At 46.2% G+C, this 20,538-nt stretch overlaps 2 protein-coding genes across 14 annotated transcripts in view; both read left to right on the top strand.

The window, feature by feature from the left end:
* Positions 1-20,538, top strand: part of RBFOX1 (RNA binding fox-1 homolog 1) — a 2,436,731-nt gene that overhangs the window by 1,180,283 nt on the left and 1,235,910 nt on the right. The window lies entirely within an intron of this gene.
* LOC140917883 (myb/SANT-like DNA-binding domain-containing protein 7) lies at positions 83-8,400 on the top strand. The gene is made up of 2 exons (XM_073361407.1): positions 83-652; positions 7,781-8,400. The coding sequence occupies exons 1-2, from the start codon at positions 103-105 to the stop codon at positions 7,861-7,863; spliced, it is 633 nt and encodes a 210-aa protein (XP_073217508.1). The 5' UTR covers positions 83-102; the 3' UTR covers positions 7,864-8,400.

Below are 20,538 nucleotides of genomic sequence, written 5' to 3'. Positions count from 1 at the left end.
AGGTAGACAGGAAAAGAACCGCTAACTTTTGAATCTCATTTCCTGTTTGGCCAGCGTGGAAAGCTGCAGGTGACCATGCAGAGCTCATCAGCAGAGGTGACCATGATGGAGTCCCAGAATCGCAAAAGAGCTCCAGCATGGACTGAACGGGAGGTACGGGATCTGATCTCTGTATGGGGAGAGGAATCCGTGCTATCAGAACTCCGTTCCAGTTTTCAAAATGCCAAAACCGTTGTCAAAATCTCCCAGGGCATGAAGGACAGAGGCCATAACAGGGACCCGAAGCAGTGCCGCGTGAAACTTAAGGAGCTGAGGCAAGCCTACCAGAAAACCAGAGAGGCGAACGGCCGCTCCGGGTCAGAGCCCCAAACACGCTGCTTCTATGATGAGCTGCATGCCATTTTAGGGGGTTCAGCCACCACTACCCCAGCCGTGTTGTTTGACTCCTTCAGTGGAGATGGAGGCAACACAGAAGCAGGTTTTGGGGACGAAGAAGATGATGATGAGGTTGTAGATAGCTCACAGCAAGCAAATGGAGAAACCGGTTTTCCCGACAGCCAGGAACTGTTTCTCACCCTGGACCTGGAGCCAGTACCCCCCGAACCCACCCAAGTCTGCCTCCTGGACCCGGCAGGCAGAGAAGGGACCTCCGGTGAGTGTACCTTTTAAAATACTATACATGGTTTAAAAGCAAGCATGTGAAAGGATTAATTTGCCCTGACATTCGCGCCTCTCTTGGATGTACTCCCAAAGCCTTTGCAAAAGGTTTCTGGGGAGGGCAGCCTTATTGCGTCCTCCATGGTAGGACACTTTACCACTCCAGGCCAGTAACACGTACTCGGGAATCATTGTAGAACAAAGCATTGCAGTGTATGTGTCACGGTTCCTCCCCCACTCTGAACTCTAGGGTACAGATGTGGGGACCTGCATGAAAAACCTCCTAAGCTTATCTTTACCAGCTTAGGTCAAAACTTCCCCAAGGTACAAATATTACACCTTGGACTGGCCGCTACCACCACCAAACTAATACTGGTTACTGGGGAAGAGCTGTTTGGACGCGTCCTTCCCCCCAAAATACTTCCCAAAACCTTGCACCCCACTTCCTGGACAAGGTTTGGTAAAAAGCCTCACCAATTTGCCTAGGTGACTACAGACCCAGACCCTTGGATCTTAAGAATAATGAACAATCCTCCCAACACTTGCACCCCCCCTTTCCTGGGAAATGTTGGATAAAAAGCCTCACCAATTTGCATAGGTGACCACAGACCCAAACCCTTGGATCTGAGAACAATGAAAAAGCATTCAGTGTTTTACAAGAATACTTTTAATAAAAAATAGAAGTAAATAGAAATAAAGAAATCCCCCCTGTAAAATCAGGATGGTAGATATCTTACAGGGTAATTAGATTCAAAAACATAGAGAACCCCTCTAGGCAAAACCTTAAGTTACAAAAAAGATACACAGACAGAAGTAGTTATTCTATTCAGCACAATTCTTTTCTCAGCCATTTAAAGAAATCATAATCTAACACATACCTAGCTAGATTACTTACTAAAAGTTCTAAGACTCCATTCCTGTTCTGTCCCTGGCCAAGACGACTACAGACAGACACAGACCCTTTGTTTCTCTCCCTCCTCCCAGCTTTTGAAAGTATCTTGTCTCCTCATTGGTCATTTTGGTCAGGTGCCAGCGAGGTTACCTTTAGCTTCTTAACCCTTTACAGGTGAGAGGAGCTTTCCCCTGGCCAGGAAGGATTTCAAAGGGGTTTACCCTTCCCTTTATATTTATGACACGCCCCCCAAATTTCAGCTAGGGTGAAACACTGGCTGGGATTTCTTCCTGGAGCGCTCGGAAAACAGAGTTAATAAGACACATGCATCTCTAAATATACTACCAAGTACATAAAGACTAACAATATTTTCCACATCTCAAGGACGATTTTAACCAGTTGATTCTGGGAAACTTTCACGGGAGAGTGCATCAGCCACTTTGTTAGAAGCTCCTGAGATGTGTTGGATGTCGAAATCAAAATCTTGGAGAGCTAAACTCCACCGAAGGAGTTTTTTGTTAGTTTCTTTGACGGTGTGAAGCCACTTTAGTGCAGCATGGTCGGTTTGCAGGTGGAAACGCCGTCCCCAAACATATGGGCGTAGCTTTTCCAGAGCGTAGACAATGGCATAACATTCTTTTTCAGTGACTGACCAGTTGCTTTCCCTCTCAGACAGTTTTTTGCTGAGAAACACTACAGGGTGGAATTCTTGATCAGGTCCTTTCTGCATTAAAACTGCTCCCACACCACGCTCGGATGCATCTGTGGTTACTAGGAACGGTTTGTCAAAGTCTGGGGCCCTTAGTACAGGGTCAGACATGAGTGTCGTTTTAAGCTTGTTAAAGGCCTTCTGACACTTTCCGGTCCACTGAACAGCATTTGGCTGTTTCTTTTTGGTTAGGTCTGTCAGTGGGGCAGCGATTTGGCTGTAGTGCGGTACAAATCGTCTGTAATAACCGGCCAAGCCTAAGAAGGATTGAACCTGTTTCTTTGACTTTGGGACAGGCCACTTTTGGATAGCATCCACTTTGGCCTGTAGGGGGCTGATAGTTCCTTGACCCACCTGGTGTCCAAGGTAAGTCACTCTGTTTAGGCCTATTTGACACTTCTTAGCCTTAACAGTTAGTCCTGCCTCCCTTATGCGCTCAAGAACTTTTTGTAGATGTTCCAGGTGGTCTGCCCAGGAATCCGAAAATATGGCCACATCGTCAAGGTAGGCGACTGCATATTCTCCTAATCCCGCTAGGAGACCATCTACAAGTCTTTGGAAAGTGGCGGGTGCATTTCGCAGCCCGAAAGGGAGTACATTAAATTCATACAGCCCGAGATGTGTGATGAAGGCTGACCTTTCCTTGGCAGATTCATCTAGCGGTACCTGCCAGTACCCCTTGGTTAAGTCCAAGGTAGAGATGAACTGGGCCCGTCCCAGTTTCTCTAATAGTTCATCAGTGCGTGGCATTGGATAGTTGTCTGGGCGAGTTACAGCATTTAGCTTACGGTAGTCCACGCAAAAACGTATTTCCCCATCTGGTTTGGGAACTAGAACCACTGGAGATGCCCATGCACTTTCAGAGGGGCGGATTACACCCATCTGTAACATATCCTGGATCTCCCGTTCTATAGCAGTTTTAGCTTGAGGAGACACCCGGTAAGGTTGGACCCTAATTGGGTGAGCATTACCTGTGTCAATGGAGTGGTATGCCCGTTCAGTCAGTCCTGGGGTGGCTGAGAACGTTGGCGCGTAGCTAGTGCACAGCTCCTGGATCTGCTGTCGCTGCATACGCCCAAGGGTCATGGAGAGGTTCACCTCTTCCACACCACCAGCACATTTCCCTTCGTAATAGACACCTTCAGGCCACTCAGCGTCGTCTCCTCCCTGGGCTGTAAACTGACAAACCTTTAATTCTCTGGAATAAAAGGGCTTTAGAGAATTAATATGATACACCTTAGGCTTTCGGTTGGAGGTGGGGAATGCTATGAGATAATTAACAGCTCCCAGGCGCTCCTGGACCACGAATGGCCCTTCCCACGATGCTTCCATTTTATGGGCCTGGAGCGCCTTTAAGACCATGACCTGGTCTCCTACTTTGAAGGAACGCTCTCTGGCATGTTTATCATACCAGGCTTTTTGCTCTTTTTGAGCATCCTGTAAGTTTTCTCTAGCAAGGGCTAAAGAGGTTCGGAGGGTGTTTTGTAGGTTGGTTACAAAGTCCAGAATGTTAGTTCCTGGAGAAGGTGTAAATCCCTCCCATTGCTGCTTCACCAACTGCAATGGCCCCTTAACCTCACGGCCATATACAAGTTCAAATGGGGAAAACCCTAAACTGGGATGTGGTACAGCTCTGTAGGCAACGAGCAACTGCTGCAATACTAGGTCCCAATCATTGGAGTGCTCATTTACGAATTTACATATCATGGCCCCCAAAGTTCCATTAAACTTCTCCACCATGCCATTTGTTTGATGATGGTAAGGAGTGGCAACCAAGTGATTTACCCCATGAGCTTCCCAAAGGTTTTTCATAGTTCCTGCCAGGAAATTAGTCCCTGCATCTGTGAGGATGTCGGAGGGCCAACCTACCCTGGCAAAAATGTCTGCTAGTGCCTGGCACACACTTTTAGCCCTGGTGTTGCTTAGAGCTACTGCTTCCGGCCATCGGGTGGCAAAATCCATGAAAGTCAGTATGTACTGCTTTCCTCTGGGTGTCTTTTTCGGAAAAGGACCCAGAATATCCACAGCTACTCGCTGAAATGGAACTTCAATGATGGGGAGTGGCTGGAGAGGAGCTTTGACCTGGTCTTGGGGTTTTCCCACTCTTTGGCACACCTCACAAGACTGGACATAGGTAGAAACATCCTTGCCCATTCCCTCCCAGTGGAATGATCCCCCCAAACGGTCTTCGGTCCTGTTCACCCCAGCATGGCCACTAGGGTGATCATGGGCTAAGCTCAAGAGCTTGGCCCGGTATTTAGTTGGAACTACCAACTGTCTCTGAGGATGCCAGTCTTCCTGCTTCACGTGATTGGCCAAGTCTTCCCCCAACAGCATGGGGATGGGATAATCATCATAGACTGCAAAAGTCCACATTCCTGACCAGCCCTTGTACTGGACAGGCAACTTGGCTGTAGGCAAATTGAAAGAGTTGGACTTGAAGGGTTGAATCGTCACTTGGATCTCTGGGTTGATTAAATTGGGGTCCACTAAGGAAGCATGGATAGCTGACACTTGTGCTCCGGTGTCCCTCCACGCGGTGACCTTCTTCCCGCCCACACTCACAGTTTCCCTCCGCTCCAAGGGTATCTGGGAGGTATCTGGGCCTGTGGACCTCTGGTGTGATTCCGGTGCAATGAACTGTAATCTGTTGGGGTTCTTGGGGCAGTTGGCCTTTACATGCCCCAGCTCGTTACATTTAAAACATCGTCCAGCTGACGGGTCACTGGGGCGAGGTGGGTTGCTGGAGAACGGGGTGGTGGGACGATAAGGGGTCTGGAGGGTTCTTTGGGAGGTAGGTGGGGCTTTGGGCGGCCCCCGGTAATGGGGTGTGGTCTGGGGTGGTCCCTTCTGGTCTCCGCTCCAACTGCGACCAGTTTTCTTCTTCTCTGCCACCTCCACCCATCTGGCTCCAATCTCTCCTGCCTCGATTACAGTTTTGGGTTTCCCATCTAGGATGTATCTTTCTATTTCCTCAGGAACACCCTCTAAGAATTGTTCCATTTGCATTAGGAAGGGCAAATTTACTGGAGATTCAACACTTGCTCCTGATATCCAGGCATCCCAATGTTTCACAATGTGGTAGGCATGTCGGGTAAATGACATGTCTGGTTTCCACCTTAGGGCTCGGAACCTCCGACGAGACTGCTCGGGTGTTATCCCCATTCTGACTCTCACCTTGGATTTAAACAGTTCATACTTGTTCATATGTTCTTTAGGCATTTCAGCTGCCACCTCAGCTAAGGGTCCACTGAGCTGCGGCCTCAGCTCTACCATGTATTGGTCAGTAGAGATGTTGTACCCAAGGCAGGCCCTTTCGAAGTTTTCTAAGAAGGCCTCAGTATCATCACCTGCCTTGTAGGTGGGGAACTTTCTGGGATGGGAAGTGGTACCTGGAGAAGGATTGCTAGGGTTTGTTGGTATATTCTGCTGGGCCTTTATCCTCTCCATCTCCTCCACATGCTTCCTTGCCTCCATTTCCCTCTTGTGGGCAGCCTCCTGTACCTCCTTCTCCAGCCGCATGAGTTCTATCTGTCTTTCATGTTCCCTTTGTTTTTCCTCAGCCTGAAATTTGGCTAATTCCAGCTGTAGTCGAGCCGAGGATTTGGCCATTCTAACCTCTCTGTTTTTAACTAACTTTACACCCGAGGTTTAGAAATAAACAAACAAAACTTGGCTGTAAAATTTTGCTGTGCTGGAATAGAATACCTATTCTCTGATAGTGATTGCCAGCCTACAGAAAAAGACAATTCCCTTGTCTCTGCTCTGGGCCCAAATTAAAGCAAAAAACCTCCAACTACTTGGAAACCTGCTTACCCAGCCCAAAGAAAAAAAAAATTCTTTTCAAACCTGTGCTCCTTGTAAAACAAAAAAAAAATCAAAATCCTAAAAAAAACCCTGCCACTTTTGTCTCCAGGCAAATGGGTAGAGCACACACCCCCTATTTACTTTTAGGAAGAAAAGAAGAAAAAAAAAACCTCTGGGTTGGAAGACTGTGAATTTCCCTGCAGGAGTTAAGTACCCTGCCTCCAGGCAAAGAAAACCTGCAATTCACAAGATAATCCCCTTTTGTCTCTGCTTGGCCACAAAGCAGAGAGAAACCAAGCTGCTTTCAGTTTCAAAGCTGCCTTCTGGACTTCCTAAAAATTCCTTTTTAAAATCTGTATTTCTAGTTCAAAAAAATCTCAACTGGATCTCAAAATGATTTCAGGTTAATCCCACCACTGTGCCACCATGTCACGGTTCCTCCCCCACTCTGAACTCTAGGGTACAGATGTGGGGACCTGCATGAAAAACTTCCTAAGCTTATCTTTACCAGCTTAGGTCAAAACTTCCCCAAGGTACAAAATATTACACCTTGGACTGGCCGCTACCACCACCAAACTAATACTGGTTACTGGGGAAGAGCTGTTTGGACGCGTCCTTCCCCCCAAAATACTTCCCAAAACCTTGCACCCCACTTCCTGGACAAGGTTTGGTAAAAAGCCTCACCAATTTGCCTAGGTGACTACAGACCCAGACCCTTGGATCTTAAGAATAATGAACAATCCTCCCAACACTTGCACCCCCCCTTTCCTGGGAAATGTTGGATAAAAAGCCTCACCAATTTGCATAGGTGACCACAGACCCAAACCCTTGGATCTGAGAACAATGAAAAAGCATTCAGTGTTTTACAAGAAGACTTTTAATAAAAAATAGAAGTAAATAGAAATAAAGAAACCCCCCCTGTAAAATCAGGATGGTAGATATCTTACAGGGTAATTAGATTCAAAAACATAGAGAACCCCTCTAGGCAAAACCTTAAGTTACAAAAAAGATACACAGACAGAAGTAGTTATTCTATTCAGCACAATTCTTTTCTCAGCCATTTAAAGAAATCATAATCTAACACATACCTAGCTAGATTACTTACTAAAAGTTCTAAGACTCCATTCCTGTTCTGTCCCTGGCCAAGACGACTACAGACAGACACAGACCCTTTGTTTCTCTCCCTCCTCCCAGCTTTTGAAAGTATCTTGTCTCCTCATTGGTCATTTTGGTCAGGTGCCAGCGAGGTTACCTTTAGCTTCTTAACCCTTTACAGGTGAGAGGAGCTTTCCCCTGGCCAGGAGGGATTTCAAAGGGGTTTACCCTTCCCTTTATATTTATGACAGTATGTTTCCTGGCATTCAAACAACATCCGTTCTTTATCTCTCTGTGTTATCCTCAGGAGAGTGAGATATCATTCATGGTCACCTGGTTGAAATAGGGTGCTTTTCTTCAGGGGACATTCAGGCGTGCCCGTTCCTGCTGGGCTGTTTGCCGGTGGCTGAACAGAAATGTTCCCCGCTGTCAGCCACGGGGAGGGGGGAGGCTTGAGGGGGTTGCCACGCGGTGGGGGGAGGCAAAATGCGACCTTGTAACAAAAGCTCATGTGCTATGTATGTAATGTTAACAGCAAGGTTTACCCTGAAAGAGTGTAGCCACTGTTTTATAAAATGTGTCTTTTTAAATACCGCTGTCTCTTTGTTTTTCTCCACCAGCTGCATGTGTTTCAATGATCACAGGATTTTCTCCTTCCCAGAGGCTAATGAAGATTAGAAAGAAAAAAAAACCGCACTTGTGATGGAATGTTCTCTGAGCTCATGCTGTCCTCCCACACTGACAGAGCACAGACGAATGCGTGGAGGCAGAGTGCAGGAAAGCACAAAATGACCGGGAGGAGAGGTGGCGGGATGAAGAGAGTAAGTGGTGAGCTGAAGAGAGTAAGTGGCGGGCTGAAGACAGGGCTGAAGCTCAAATGTGGCGGCAGCGTGATGAGAGGAGGCAGGATTCAATGCTGAGGCTGCTGGAAGATCAAACCAGTATGCTCCAGTGTATGGTTGAGCTGCAGCAAAGGCAGCTGGAGCACAGACTGCCACTACAGCCCCTGTGTAACCAACCGCCCTCCTCCCCAAGTTCCATAGCCTCCACACCCAGACGCCCAAGAACGTGGTGGGGGGGCTTCCGGCCAACCAGCCACTCCGCCACAGAGGATTGCCCAAAAAACAGAAGGCTGGCATTCAATAAATTTTAAAATTGTAAACTTTTAAAGTGCTGTGTGGCATTTTCCTTCCCTCCTCCACCACCCCTCCTGGGCTACCTTGGTAGTCATCCCCCTATTTGTGTGATGAATGAATAAAGAATGCATGAATGTGAAGCAACAATGACTTTATTGCCTCTGCAAGCGGTGATCGAAGGGAGGAGGGGAGGGCAGTTAGCTTACAGGGAAGCAGAGTGAACCAAGGGGCGGGGGGTTTCATCAAGGAGAAATAAACAGAACTTTCACACCATAGCTTGTCCAGTCATGAAACTGGTTTTCAAAGCTTCTCTGATGAGTACTGCGCCCTCTTGTGCTCTTCTAACCACCCTGGTGTCTGGCTGCGCGTAACCAGCAGCCAGGCAATTTGCCTCAACCTCCCACCCCACCATAAACATCTCCCCCTTATTCTCACAGATATTGTGGAGCACAGAGCAAGCAGTAATAACAATGGGAATATTGGTTTCACTGTGGTCTAAGCGAGTCAGTAAACTGCGCCAGCGTGCCTTTAAACATCCAAAAGCACATTCTACCATCATTCTGCACTTGCCCAGTCTGTAGTTGAACAGCTCCTGACTACTGTACAGGCTGCCTGTGTACAGCTTCATGAGCCATGGCATTAAGGAGTAGGCTGGGTCCCCAAGGATAACTATAGGCATTTCAACATCCCCAACAGTTATTTTCATGTCTGGGAATAAAGTCCCTTCCTGCAGCTTTTGAAACAGACCAGAGTTCCTGAAGATGCCAGTGTCATGTACCTTTCCCGGCCATCCCACGTTGATGTTGGTGAAACGTCCCTTGTGATCCACCAGAGCTTGCAGCGCTATTGAAAAGTACCCCTTGCGGTTTATGTACTTGCCGGCTTGGTGCTCCAGTGCCAAGATAGGATATGGGTTCCGTCTATTTCCCCACCACAGTTAGGGAATCCCATTGCAGCAAAGCCATCCACTATGACCTGCACCATTTCCCAGGGTCACTACCCTTGATATCAGAAGATCTTTGATTGCGTGGGCTACTTGCATCACAGCAGCCCCCACAGTAGATTTGCCCACTCCAAATTGATTCCCAACTGACGGGTAGCTGTCTGGCATTGCAAGCTTCCACAGGGCTATTGCCACTCGCTTCTCAACTGTGAGGACTGCTCTCATCTTGGTATTCATGTGCTTCAGGGCAGGGGAAAGCAAGTCACAAAGTTCCATGAAAGTGCCCTTACACATGCGAAAGTTTCGAAGCCACTGGGAATCGTCCCTGACCTGCAACACTATGCGGTCCCACCAGTCTGTGCTTGTTTCCCGAGCCCAGAATCGGTGTTCCACAGCATGACCCTGCCCCATTAGCACCATGATGCATACATTGGCAGGGCCCATGCTTTCAGAGAAATCTGTGTCCATGTCCTGATCACTCACGTGACCGCGCTGACGTCGCCTCCTCGCCCGGTATCGCTCTGCCAGGTTCTGGTGCTGCATATACTGCTGGATAATGCATGTGGTGTTTAATGTGCTCCTAATTGCCAAAGTGAGCTGAGCGGCCTCCATGCTTGCCTTGGTATGGCATCCGCACAGAAAAAAGGCGCGGAACGATTCTCTGCCGTTGCTCTGACGGAGGGAGGGGCGACTGACGACATGGTTTACAAGGTTGGCTTACAAGTAATTAAAATCAACAAAGGGGGTGGCTTTACATCAATGAGTATGTCAGGCAGGACTTCACGGAGGGTTCCAATAAGAAATGATGCACCTAAGTAATTGTTCTTATTGGAACAAGCAGGTTGGTCTGGCCTCTGATTGATACATGGCTAGATTTACCTTGCTGCCCCTTCTCTGTGAGTGACTGCAGAGTGACCTAGAGGAATGAGTCCCCTAGACAGGGGAGGAGGCAAATGAGTACAAAACAAATCTGGTCTATTTCTTGTTTTGATCCACTCCATCTATGTTTTACATCTTTGTCTGGCAGCAGACGGTGCAGAAGGACTGCAAGCCATCCACATCTCATGGCTGCTCGGCAGAAGATGGTGCAGTAGGACTGCTAGCCATCCTCATCTCTTGCCTGCCTGGCAGAAGATGGTACAGTAGGACTCCTAGCAATCCGTATCGCCTGCCTGCTCACCATAAGATGGTTCAATAGGACTGTCTGGAGGACTAAAGAGAATGACCTGGTCAAGTCACTTCTAATGTAGTCCCTGCACCCATGTCTGCCCAGGCGCTCCTGGCCAACGTGGCCAGGAGCACCTCGGACATGATGATGACGGCTACCAGTCCTATTGCACCGTCTGCTGCCAGAAGGCAAGGGGTTGCTGCTGCTGTGTAGCAATGCAGTACCACGTCTGCCAGCACCCAGGAGACATACGGTGACGGTTACCTGAGCGGGCTCCATGCTTGCCGTGGTATGGCGTCTGCACGGGTAACTCAAGAAAAAAGGCGCAAAACGATTGTCTGCTGCTGCTTTGAGGGAGGGAGGGAACGGGGGCCTGACGACATGTACCCAGAACCACCCGCGACAATGTTTTAGCCCTATCAGGCATTGGGATCTCAACCCAGAATTCCAATGGGCAGCAGAGACTGCGGGAACTGTGGGATAGCTACCCACACTTCCTACTCCGGAAGTCAACGCTTGCCTCGGTCCTGTAGAAGCACTCCACCGAGTTAATGTACTTAATGCACTTAGAGCATTTTCTGTGGGGACACACACACTCGAATATATAAAAACGATTTCTAAAAAAACGACTTCTATAAATTCGACCTAATTTCATACTGTAGACGTAAGACAAAAGAATCAGAATGCAGGATTGGAGCCTAAGCCACTTTCTCCATTATTTAGAATATATATACTGTATATATCCTTATTAAAATAAAAAAAACATTAAAAATATATTATTTTTAAAAATGCTTCATTAGAAACTGGAATATAAAAAGGTTCATTGACAGTGACCTTGTAAAAATATATCATTAATCATAAAATCATATAATATCACGGTTGGAAGGGACCTCAGGAGGTCATCTAGTACAACCCCCTGCCGATAGCAGGACCAATCCCCAACTAAATCAACCAGGAAAAAAATGTAGAGGGTTCAGAAGAGAGCCATAAGAATGATTAAAGGATTAGATAACCAGCCTTACAATGGTAGACTCAAGAAGCTCAGTCTGTTTAGCTTAACAAAGAGACGGTTAAGGGGTGACTTGATTGCAGTCTATAATTAGCTACCTGGGAATCAAATATTTAATAATGGACTCCTTCACTCTATCAGAGAAGGATATAATACAGTCCAATGGCTAGAAGCTGAAGTTAGACAAATTCAGACTGGAAACATGCTATATATTTTTCACAGTGAAAGTAATTAACCATTGGAACAATCTACTGAGGGTCATGGTGGATTCTCCATCACTGGCTATTTTTAAGTCAAGATTGGATGTTTATCTAAAAGATATGCTCTAGGAAATATTTTTGGGGCATTCTATGGCTTGTGTTATACAGGAGGTAAGACTAGATTATCAGAATGGTCCCTTCTGGCCTTGGACTCTATGAACCAAAGTATCTGTTTCCATTTTCATGGACAGAAAATGCTAAATAACATATAGTAATGGAGTCAAACACTTTATTTATTAAATACTGGAATAGTGTTTTTCTCCAAGCAGAATCCATCTGTGTATGCATATGATCACCTCTCCTGTTCTTGGCCTTCTAAAAACAAACTAAAGTTATGTTTTTCCCCCAAATCCTAACTCCTATTTTTTGACAAACTCTAAGATTCGTACCTGTGTTTGTTACATTGTATGAATTAAAGATAGATATCTGGGGCTTGAATAATGTTTGTGTTCAAGAAGCATATCACTAAGTTTAGCATAGCATATTTTATTCACGACAAACTGGCAAATTCCTCAAAAAAACCTTTATATGTATGAGATTAGTCTGTAGTATATAAGAGCAATTACTTAATTCGTTTTGATAAAGAAAATCAGCTCAGAGAAAGTGCCTTTCTGTACAATTTGAATCAGCCAATACAGTAGTTTTGAAATGGCAGGAATCCAGTTTCCAATTACTTGATAGTAGTAGAACAGTTGAGCATTGTATTATAGAATTAAGATTATGCTGCCTGACAACAAGTAGTTTTTATTATTGCTCCTCACGCATGTCTAGAGTTTTCAATCACAGTTCGGATGCATTTAACCTTTTGATGTCAGGAGTTGTGATTTCTTGACATCGCACAGTTCAGTTGCATAAGTGGGGTTTTATTTTTGCATTGTATGCTTTATGCACTAAAGCTGCTGAAGTATTAAAATAATCCTCAACATCTGAAGTTCATGAGGCTGTATATTCGTATCACTCTTTAACAATTTGATTGCTATTTATAATACGTTAGTCACATTGAATCAAAGTTCCGTTGCAGCTTTAAAACAATGGCATTTATGTACAAAAGAGCACCAACAGGCTGAATTTCCTAATGATCTGATTGGTATTCTCTTGTGTCTGTTTTTTAAACTTTAATGAATAAATAATGTTCCTAACTGATAACAATTGAAAATAAAATAATGATTAGGACTTGTATAGCACCTGTACTTCTTCAAAAGTATGATGCAAATATAATCTTATTGGGACTTGATTCAAAGCCCGTTGGAGTCATTGGAAGTCTCAACATGCCTATGATGGAGTTAAGCAGGTTTTCTCTGATTTTCAAGCTGGTTAAGAGAGAGACAGAGAGGCTTCATGACTTGCCACACAGTCAGAGAGAGAGTTGGAATTAGAAATGAAGCATGTTTGGTCCGCTAGATCAGTTGTTCTCAAACTTATTTGATTGCCCCACTCCCCGCCACACAAAAAATCAACATACAACTCTCACTAAATATTAAAAACAGTAAGGCATTGATTCAAACAAAGCCTGGGTGGCAGGGCTCAGGCTGCCAGCCCCGGTTTGTTTAATATAGAGAGCTGTATAATGGAGGCTCGGATAATGGGTTTCTACTGTACATAGTAATGTAAATTTTAAGTGACATACACCTTACTGGTATCACACTTGTTACTAGTGTGATGGGAGCAGTAAAACTGTGATTGTGGTCAATGCTTACAATTAAATGTGCACACCGCATCATAGCAAACCAATTAATGTACAAATGGCAAGGACTTTGTATAATACTATTCATGCTTAACAGAAATCCATCAAAATGCACAGTACCATCTACAGTCAAATGCACAGTGCCATCTGAGGACCTGATATATCTGGAGGAATTCACTTTCCTAGTAGTTCATTACTGTGGGTAAAATGTGCACAGTAAGTTATTTTTTCCTAAAGTTTCTCAACCCACCTCCCCACAGGGGCCTGCCCCCAGATTGAAAACTTATGCGCTAGATTGTAATTTTTCAAGGCAGGGGTTGTCCTTTCATTATGTTTGTACAGAGCCTAATACAATGGGGCTCTGGCCTCCTGGCACTACCATAATACAAATGAATAAAGATACCAACCAAACAGGCACTAGCGTTCTATATCTCTAGACATCTGGTATTTCTACTTATATCTGTTTTTAAACAGGATAGCTTTGATGAGATAGGCCACTTCCACTTTTGGAATATCTCATGTACATTTTGTGAAGTCATCTGCACTGGCTTCACAATTTCCTGAGTCCCATGCAAGAGAAAATACTGAGCCGTGAATTGCCTATGTTTAAGAGTGTCCTAATGGATTTCTTCCCATAGTTAAGTCTGGTATGGAAATTTAGAAGTTGTATTGTTCCATGAGGCAGAAATGACTTTAAAATAGATGAAACAACTGTATTTGGCATCTGCATTCCTTTTCACTTTGAAGTAATCCATATAACAGACACCTATGCACAAGTCCTGTAGAATGATTTCAATGGCTGCAGTTTTCAGTTAACTGCACCATATGTATGATAGCACATTTTGATATTTATAAAGTCGTTGGGGGCTGTAGCTCTCAAACCCTGGTCCACAGGACACTTAGCAGCCAGTATAGACTGACAGACCACCCAGTGAGCTGTTAACAGTTGCCAGAATTCTAAGCTCAAATTTGGCAGAGCCTTCCAGCCCTGAGATCATAGAATCATAGAAGATTAGGATTGAAAGAGACCTTTGTCATCTAGTCCAACCCCCTGCTCAAAGTAGGACCAACCCCAACTAAATCATCCCAACCAGGGCTTTGTCAAGCTGGGCCTTAAAAATCCTCTAAAGATGGAGATTCCAGCACCTCCCTAGTTAACCCGTTCCAGTGCTTCACCACCCTCCTAGTGAAATAGTGTTTCCTAATATCCAACCTAGACCTGCCCTACTGCAACTTGAGACCATTTCTCCTTGTTCTGTCATCTGCCACCACTGAGAACAGCTGAGCACCATCCTCTTTGGAACCCCCCTTCAGGTAGTTGAAGGCTGCTATCAAATCCTCCCTCACTCTTCTCTTCTGCAGACTAAATAAGCCCAGTTCCCTCAGCCTCTCCTCATAAGTCCTGTGCCCCAGCCCTCTAATCATTGTTGTTGCCTTCCGCTGGACTCTCTCCAGTTTGTTCACATGCTTTCTGTAGTGGGGGGCCCAAAACTGGATGCAGTACTCCAGATGTGGCCTCACCAGTGCCGAATAGAAGGGAAGAATCACTTCCCTCGATCTGCTGGCAGCGCTCCTACTAATGCAGCCAAATATGCCATTAGTCTTCTTGGCAACAAGGACATACTGTTAACTCATATCCAGCTTCTCGTCCACCGTAATCCCCAGGTCCTTTTCTGCAGAACTGCCGCTTAGGCAGTCAGTCCCCAGCCTGTGGTGGTGCATGGGATTCTTCCGTCCTAAGTGCAGGACTCTGCACTTGTCCTTGTTGAACCTCATCAGATTTATTTTGGCCCAATCCTCTAATCTGTCTAGGTCCCTCTGTATCCTATCCCTACCCTCCAGCCTATCTACCTCTCCTCCCGGCTTAGTGTCATTCGTGAACTTGCTGAGGGTGCAATCCATCCCATCATCCAGATCATTAATGAAGAAGTTGAACAAAATCAGCCCCAGGACAGACCCCTGGGGCACTCCACTTGATACCGGCTGCCAGTTAGACATCGAGCTGTTAATCACGACTCATTGAACCTGATGATCTAGCCAGCTTTCTATCCACCTTATAGTTCATTCATCCAGTCCAGACTTTTTTAACTTGCTGACAAGGATACTGTGGGAGACCGTATCAAAAGCTTTGCTAAAGTCAAGATATATCACGTTCACTGCTTTCCCCATATCCACAGAGCCAGTTATCTCATCATAGAAGGCAATAAGGTTGGTCAGCCATGGCTTGCCCTTGGTGAATCCATGTTGACTGTTCCTGATCACCTTCCTCTCCTCCAAGTGCTTCAAAATGGTTTCCTTGAGGACCTGCTCCATGATTTTTGCAGGGACTGAGGTGAGGCTGACCAGTCTGTAGTTCCCCAGATTCTCCTTCTTCCCTTTTTTAAAGATGGGCACTATATTTGCCTTTTTCCAGTCATCCCTAGTTTGTTCCTCCAGCACTTGCACCAGCAAGTTGTTCCCAACACTCTCCACAAACTTCCTGGATTGTCTTTGCACTGCTGTGTTGCTCTCCCAGCAGATGTCAGGGTGATTGAAATCCCCCATGAGAACCAGGGCCTGTAATCTGGAAACTTCTGTTAGTTGTCTGAAGAAAGCCTTGTCTACCTCATCCTCCTGATCTGGCAGTCTATAGCAGACGCCCACCACAACATCACCCTTGTTGCTCTTGCCTCTCATCTTAACCCAAAGACTCTCAATGGGCTTTTCTCCAGTTTCATACTGGAGCTATGAGCAATCATACTGCTCTCTTACATACAGTGAAACTCCTCCACCTTTTCTCCCCCCACCTGCCCTTCCTGAACAGTTTATACCCATCCATGACAGTGCTTCAGTCATGTGAGTTACCCCACCATGTCTCTGTTATTCCAATCACATCATAGTTCCTTGACTGTGCCAGAACTTCCAATTCTTCCTGCTCGTTTCCCAGGCTTCTTGCGTTTGTGTACAGGTACCTAAGATAACTAGACGATTACTCTACTTTCTCAGGATGAATCAGGAGGCCTCCCCTCTTGCACCCTTCTCCTTGTGTTTCCTCCCTGAATCCCATTTCCCCACTTACTTCAGGGCTTAGGTCACTATCCCCTGGTGAACCTAGTTTAAAGCCCTCCTCACCAGTAGTGAGCTGGAGCCGGTTCGCACTGGTTTGCTAGAACTGGTTGTTAAATTTAGAAGCCCTTTTAGAACCGGTTGTTCCGCGAGGGACAACTGGTTCTAAAAGGGCTTCTAAATTTAACCAGCCAAAAGTGGCTGCTTAGGCACCGACTCCACGGGTGCTCCAGCCCTGGAGCACCCAAGGGGAAAATTTGGTGGGTGCAGAGCACCCACCGACAGCTCCCCACCCCACCCCCGGCCCCAGCTCACCTTCGCTCTTCCTCCGCCTCCTCCCCTGAACGTGCCACCCTGTTCTGCTTCTCCGCATCCCCCAGGCTTCCCGCGAATCAGCTGTTCGTGCGGGAAGCCAGGGCGGGCTGAGAAGCAAGTGTCAGCTTCCCGCTCAGGCCCAGGGAGGCGGAGGTGAGCTGGGGCATTGCGGGGGCACGAGGAGGGCCGCCCTCGCTGCAGCAGGTAACCTGGGGGGGGGGGTGTGCAGGGGAACTGTTCCCCGCCTCAGCTCACCTCCGCCACCCTCGGCCTGAGTGGGAAGCCGCGGCCTGCTTCTCAGCCCTCCCCGGCTTCCTGCTGAACAGCTGATTTGCTTGAAGCCGGCGGGGGGGTGAGGGCAGAGAAGCAGAGTGGGGTGGTGGGTTCAGGGGAGGAGGCGGAATGGAGGTGAGCTGCCGCCGTGCTCGGGGTGGGGAGCTGCCGGTGAGTGCTCTGCACCCACCAATTTTTCCCCATGGGTACTCCAGCCCCGGTGCACCTGGGGAGTCGGCGTCTAAGATGCCACTTTTGATGTGATCAGTGGGGGGAGCGGCGGCTCCCCCTAGCTATGCTCCCCCCCAGCTACGCTCCGCTGCCCCTAGAAGCCAGGGGGACCTGCCGGATGCTTCCTGGGAGCTGCCCGAGGTAAGCACCTCCGGGACTCCCTACCTCGCCCCCCGGCAGGTGCCTCTGGCTCTTAGGGATGGGGTGGGCACCTAATACAGTGGTCCACGAGACCCTCCTGCCCGGTTCTGGGGGCAGTCAGGGGACAGGGGAGGGGAGTGGATGGGGCAGGTTTCCTGTGGGGGGGGCGTCAAGGAACGCGGGGGGGGAGGGTAGGATGGGGCAGGAGTCCCGGGGAGGGGGGTGGGCAACGACCCCCTTGTGGGGTGAGGAGGGAACCCGTTCTAAAGATTTTGGCAGCTCCTCACTAGGGATCTGACCGGCAAAACCCTGAAATTTAATTCAAGAAGAGGACCAGGAAATCATCCATGTGACTTGGTTTGTGCCTTCTTAGGACTGCCTCCCCTACAGTGCCTGTTTCTGCTGCTTCCTTCTGGCATCTCAGTTATATTCACTTTACCCAGAATGTACGCTCCCAAAGTTACACATTTCAGCTAGTATTACTTATATGATTATATTACAAGTTACACATGTCTTTTACACATCACTAAAATCCAACTCATCATGTGTCCCAGTTCCTTAACTTCTTGTTCTGTGCCTTCCTTATCTTTGTTTTCTATAGTAGCATTCCAGGTACTGGTCTATGAAGGTACTTCCCTCACTTGTACTAAGACATAGAACAAATGTGTCTTGATTTTGACAAATTTCCTATCTGCTTATGCCAAATGCTTGCTTCAGTAAATGCAAGGTGTTTTGGGTTACTTAGCATAGTGAACAGGGTTATGGCATAGGCTAATTTAGGCTATTTCACTGTATAGAATGTGTGCTTAATGAATACACAAATACATTATATAGATTTAGCATTATTATCATTGATACATGTTTTACTTTTACTTTTACTCCACATATTAGGGAGGTTATGAAAATTTTTAATTTCATATAACCAAACTGAAAAAGGTTGTGAAATATTGGTCTCTCCAGCTGCAGGAATGTTAGGGACCATACTCTGAGAGGTAGGATGCCTGTATGGAGAAACTTCAAGTAGGAGAAAAGGAGAATATTGGATGGGAACCAGGAAACTCAGAGAAAAAGCAGGGAGGATGGTAGGAAGGGGGAACTTGAAGAGCGGGGAAGCTCTGCGGGAAGCCAGATCATGGGGGAATCATGTGATGCTCTAGGGGATTTGGGAAGGGGAGATAGAAGGGGAAATTATGGATTTGACAGGGAGAATGTATTGATTTTCCAGTAAGGAGGAGCAAGAAACTGGAAGGATTTGATAGTGGGGAACTTTAAGTAAGCAAGGAAATATATATTCGTTAGTAATATGCAAATTGATACATTACTGTATTTATATAAAATTTACTGTTTTCCAAATTCACTACCGTAGACAGAAAATTCAACAGAAAATTCTTCTTTTATCTGTGTAGCTATTAAATTTCTGACAAGTAAAAATTTTATTTTCAAAGAAGAGATGAGGATCTTTGACACACATGGCTTCCTCTTCCACTTAGTGCTTGCCTTTACCAACTTTTGAATGTTGCCATAGATAGTTAAGTAACATTACCTCAGTCTTGGCAGTGTGTAAGAGAAACACATTTTATAACTGCAGTGCCCATATGGTCACCTACACCCAATTTTTTCCCAGATACATAACTATTTGGGGAAAAGCCAGGAATTTAAGTGAGAACTATGCTAAGGCTGTTATAGATATGCTTTCAGTTATTTTCAAGAAGCTTTTACACACACACAGATGCCAGATCTTTGGCATAGTCCCAATAAATGTGTCCCTAGGAAGAATTTAGACCAAAGTGACCATACAGATAGTGTAGTTGTAGGTGTGTCAGTCCCAGGATATTAAAGAGATGAGACAGGGGAGGTAATGCCTTTTATTTATATTTATATAATATTATTTATATTTTGTATAATAAAAGATATTATCTCACCCACCTTGTCTTTCTCATGCATAGGCATTCTCTGCTTTGGTCAGTCATTGATGAGTTATTCTGTCTCTTTTTAAAGATTAAAGAGCTACTAAGAGCTGCTCTGCAATCCTTTATTTCAGGAGTGGTCAACCTGAGCCTGAGAAAGAGCCAGAATTTACCAATGTACATTGCCAAAGAGCCACAGTAATAGTCAGCAGCCCCCAATCAGCTCCCGCACCCCGCTCCCAGCGCCTCCCACCCACTGGCAGCCCTGCCGATCAGCACCTCCCCCTTCCTCCCCGTACCTCCTGATCAGCTGTTTCCTGACATGCAGGAGGCTCTGCTGGGGGAGGAGGGAGTGAGGGCACTGCAGGCTTAGGGGAGGGGTGGAGTGGGGCAGGGCCTGTGGCAGAGCAGGGAGTTGAGCAGTGAGCACCCCCCGGCACATTGGAAAGTTGGCACCTGTAGCTCCAGCCCCGGAGTCGGTGCCTATACAAGGAGCCACGTATTAACTTCTGAAGAGCCACATGTGGCTCTGGAGCCACAGGTTGGCCACCCCTGCTTTAGTTGTTTAGATGTGTATTGTCAGCTTCTCCTGCTGCCATATTATACTATGTGACTCCCGGTTTACTGCCTCTGCTGAGAAGAGCAGCAGTTCTGTTCTCCATAAGAGTCTTTCCTTAGTGTCTTTTTATAGATCATTGTTTTTCCCCTTTATAACAATTGGTTCAGTTTTTTGATGCAGAAGTTGTCTGGGATGAACTGAATCCTTTTCCCAGGGATTTCCCACCAGTGGTCTGCTCCAGTACTTCCTCAGCAGCAGCTGAGAGCCATAGGTACATTTTCCCTTGGTTTGTTATGAGATAAATAGGAGCAGGTTTATTTCTTGTCACTTTAATGGGGCTGTTGGGTTACAGAGGAATTTGAATTATCAAGGGGAGTGTCTATTTTCTGGATTGCTAACATTTGCTTTGTGATAACCAAAGGTGTGTTGATATGTCCATCCATTTCCACACTGTCTTCTTATTTAGGATAGCTCTTGTGCACCAGAGATATTCTTAGGCCTTGTCTATATTCATACTTGCATGCATTTACCTTTTATATTGGTTTAAAAACTGATTTATTTAACTAGTGTAAAATCTTGTGTGACACTCTTAATTTGATTTTAAACTGTCTTAATTCCATATAAATCAGGTTTCCATTAAATTAAGAGTGTCCAAGCAGGGTTTTGCACCAGTTTAGTTAAACTGGTTTTGCACCAGTTTAGTTAAA

The sequence above is a fragment of the Lepidochelys kempii genome, chromosome 10, assembly GCF_965140265.1.
Source record: "Lepidochelys kempii isolate rLepKem1 chromosome 10, rLepKem1.hap2, whole genome shotgun sequence".
NCBI classification, from domain to species: Eukaryota; Metazoa; Chordata; order Testudines; family Cheloniidae; genus Lepidochelys; species Lepidochelys kempii.
Note: the sequence above shows the minus strand (reverse complement) of the source record. Positions and strands in the feature narration are given on the sequence as shown.

Excerpts from the sequence above, each read along its gene's own strand:
- LOC140917883 (XM_073361407.1), top strand. The coding sequence starts at position 103 with ATGATGGAGTCCCAGAATCGCAAAAGAGCTCCAGCATGGACTGAACGG. Across the intron at positions 653-7,780 it reads AGGCAGAGAAGGGACCTCCG|CTGCATGTGTTTCAATGATC; the intron begins GTGAGTGTACCT and ends TTTCTCCACCAG.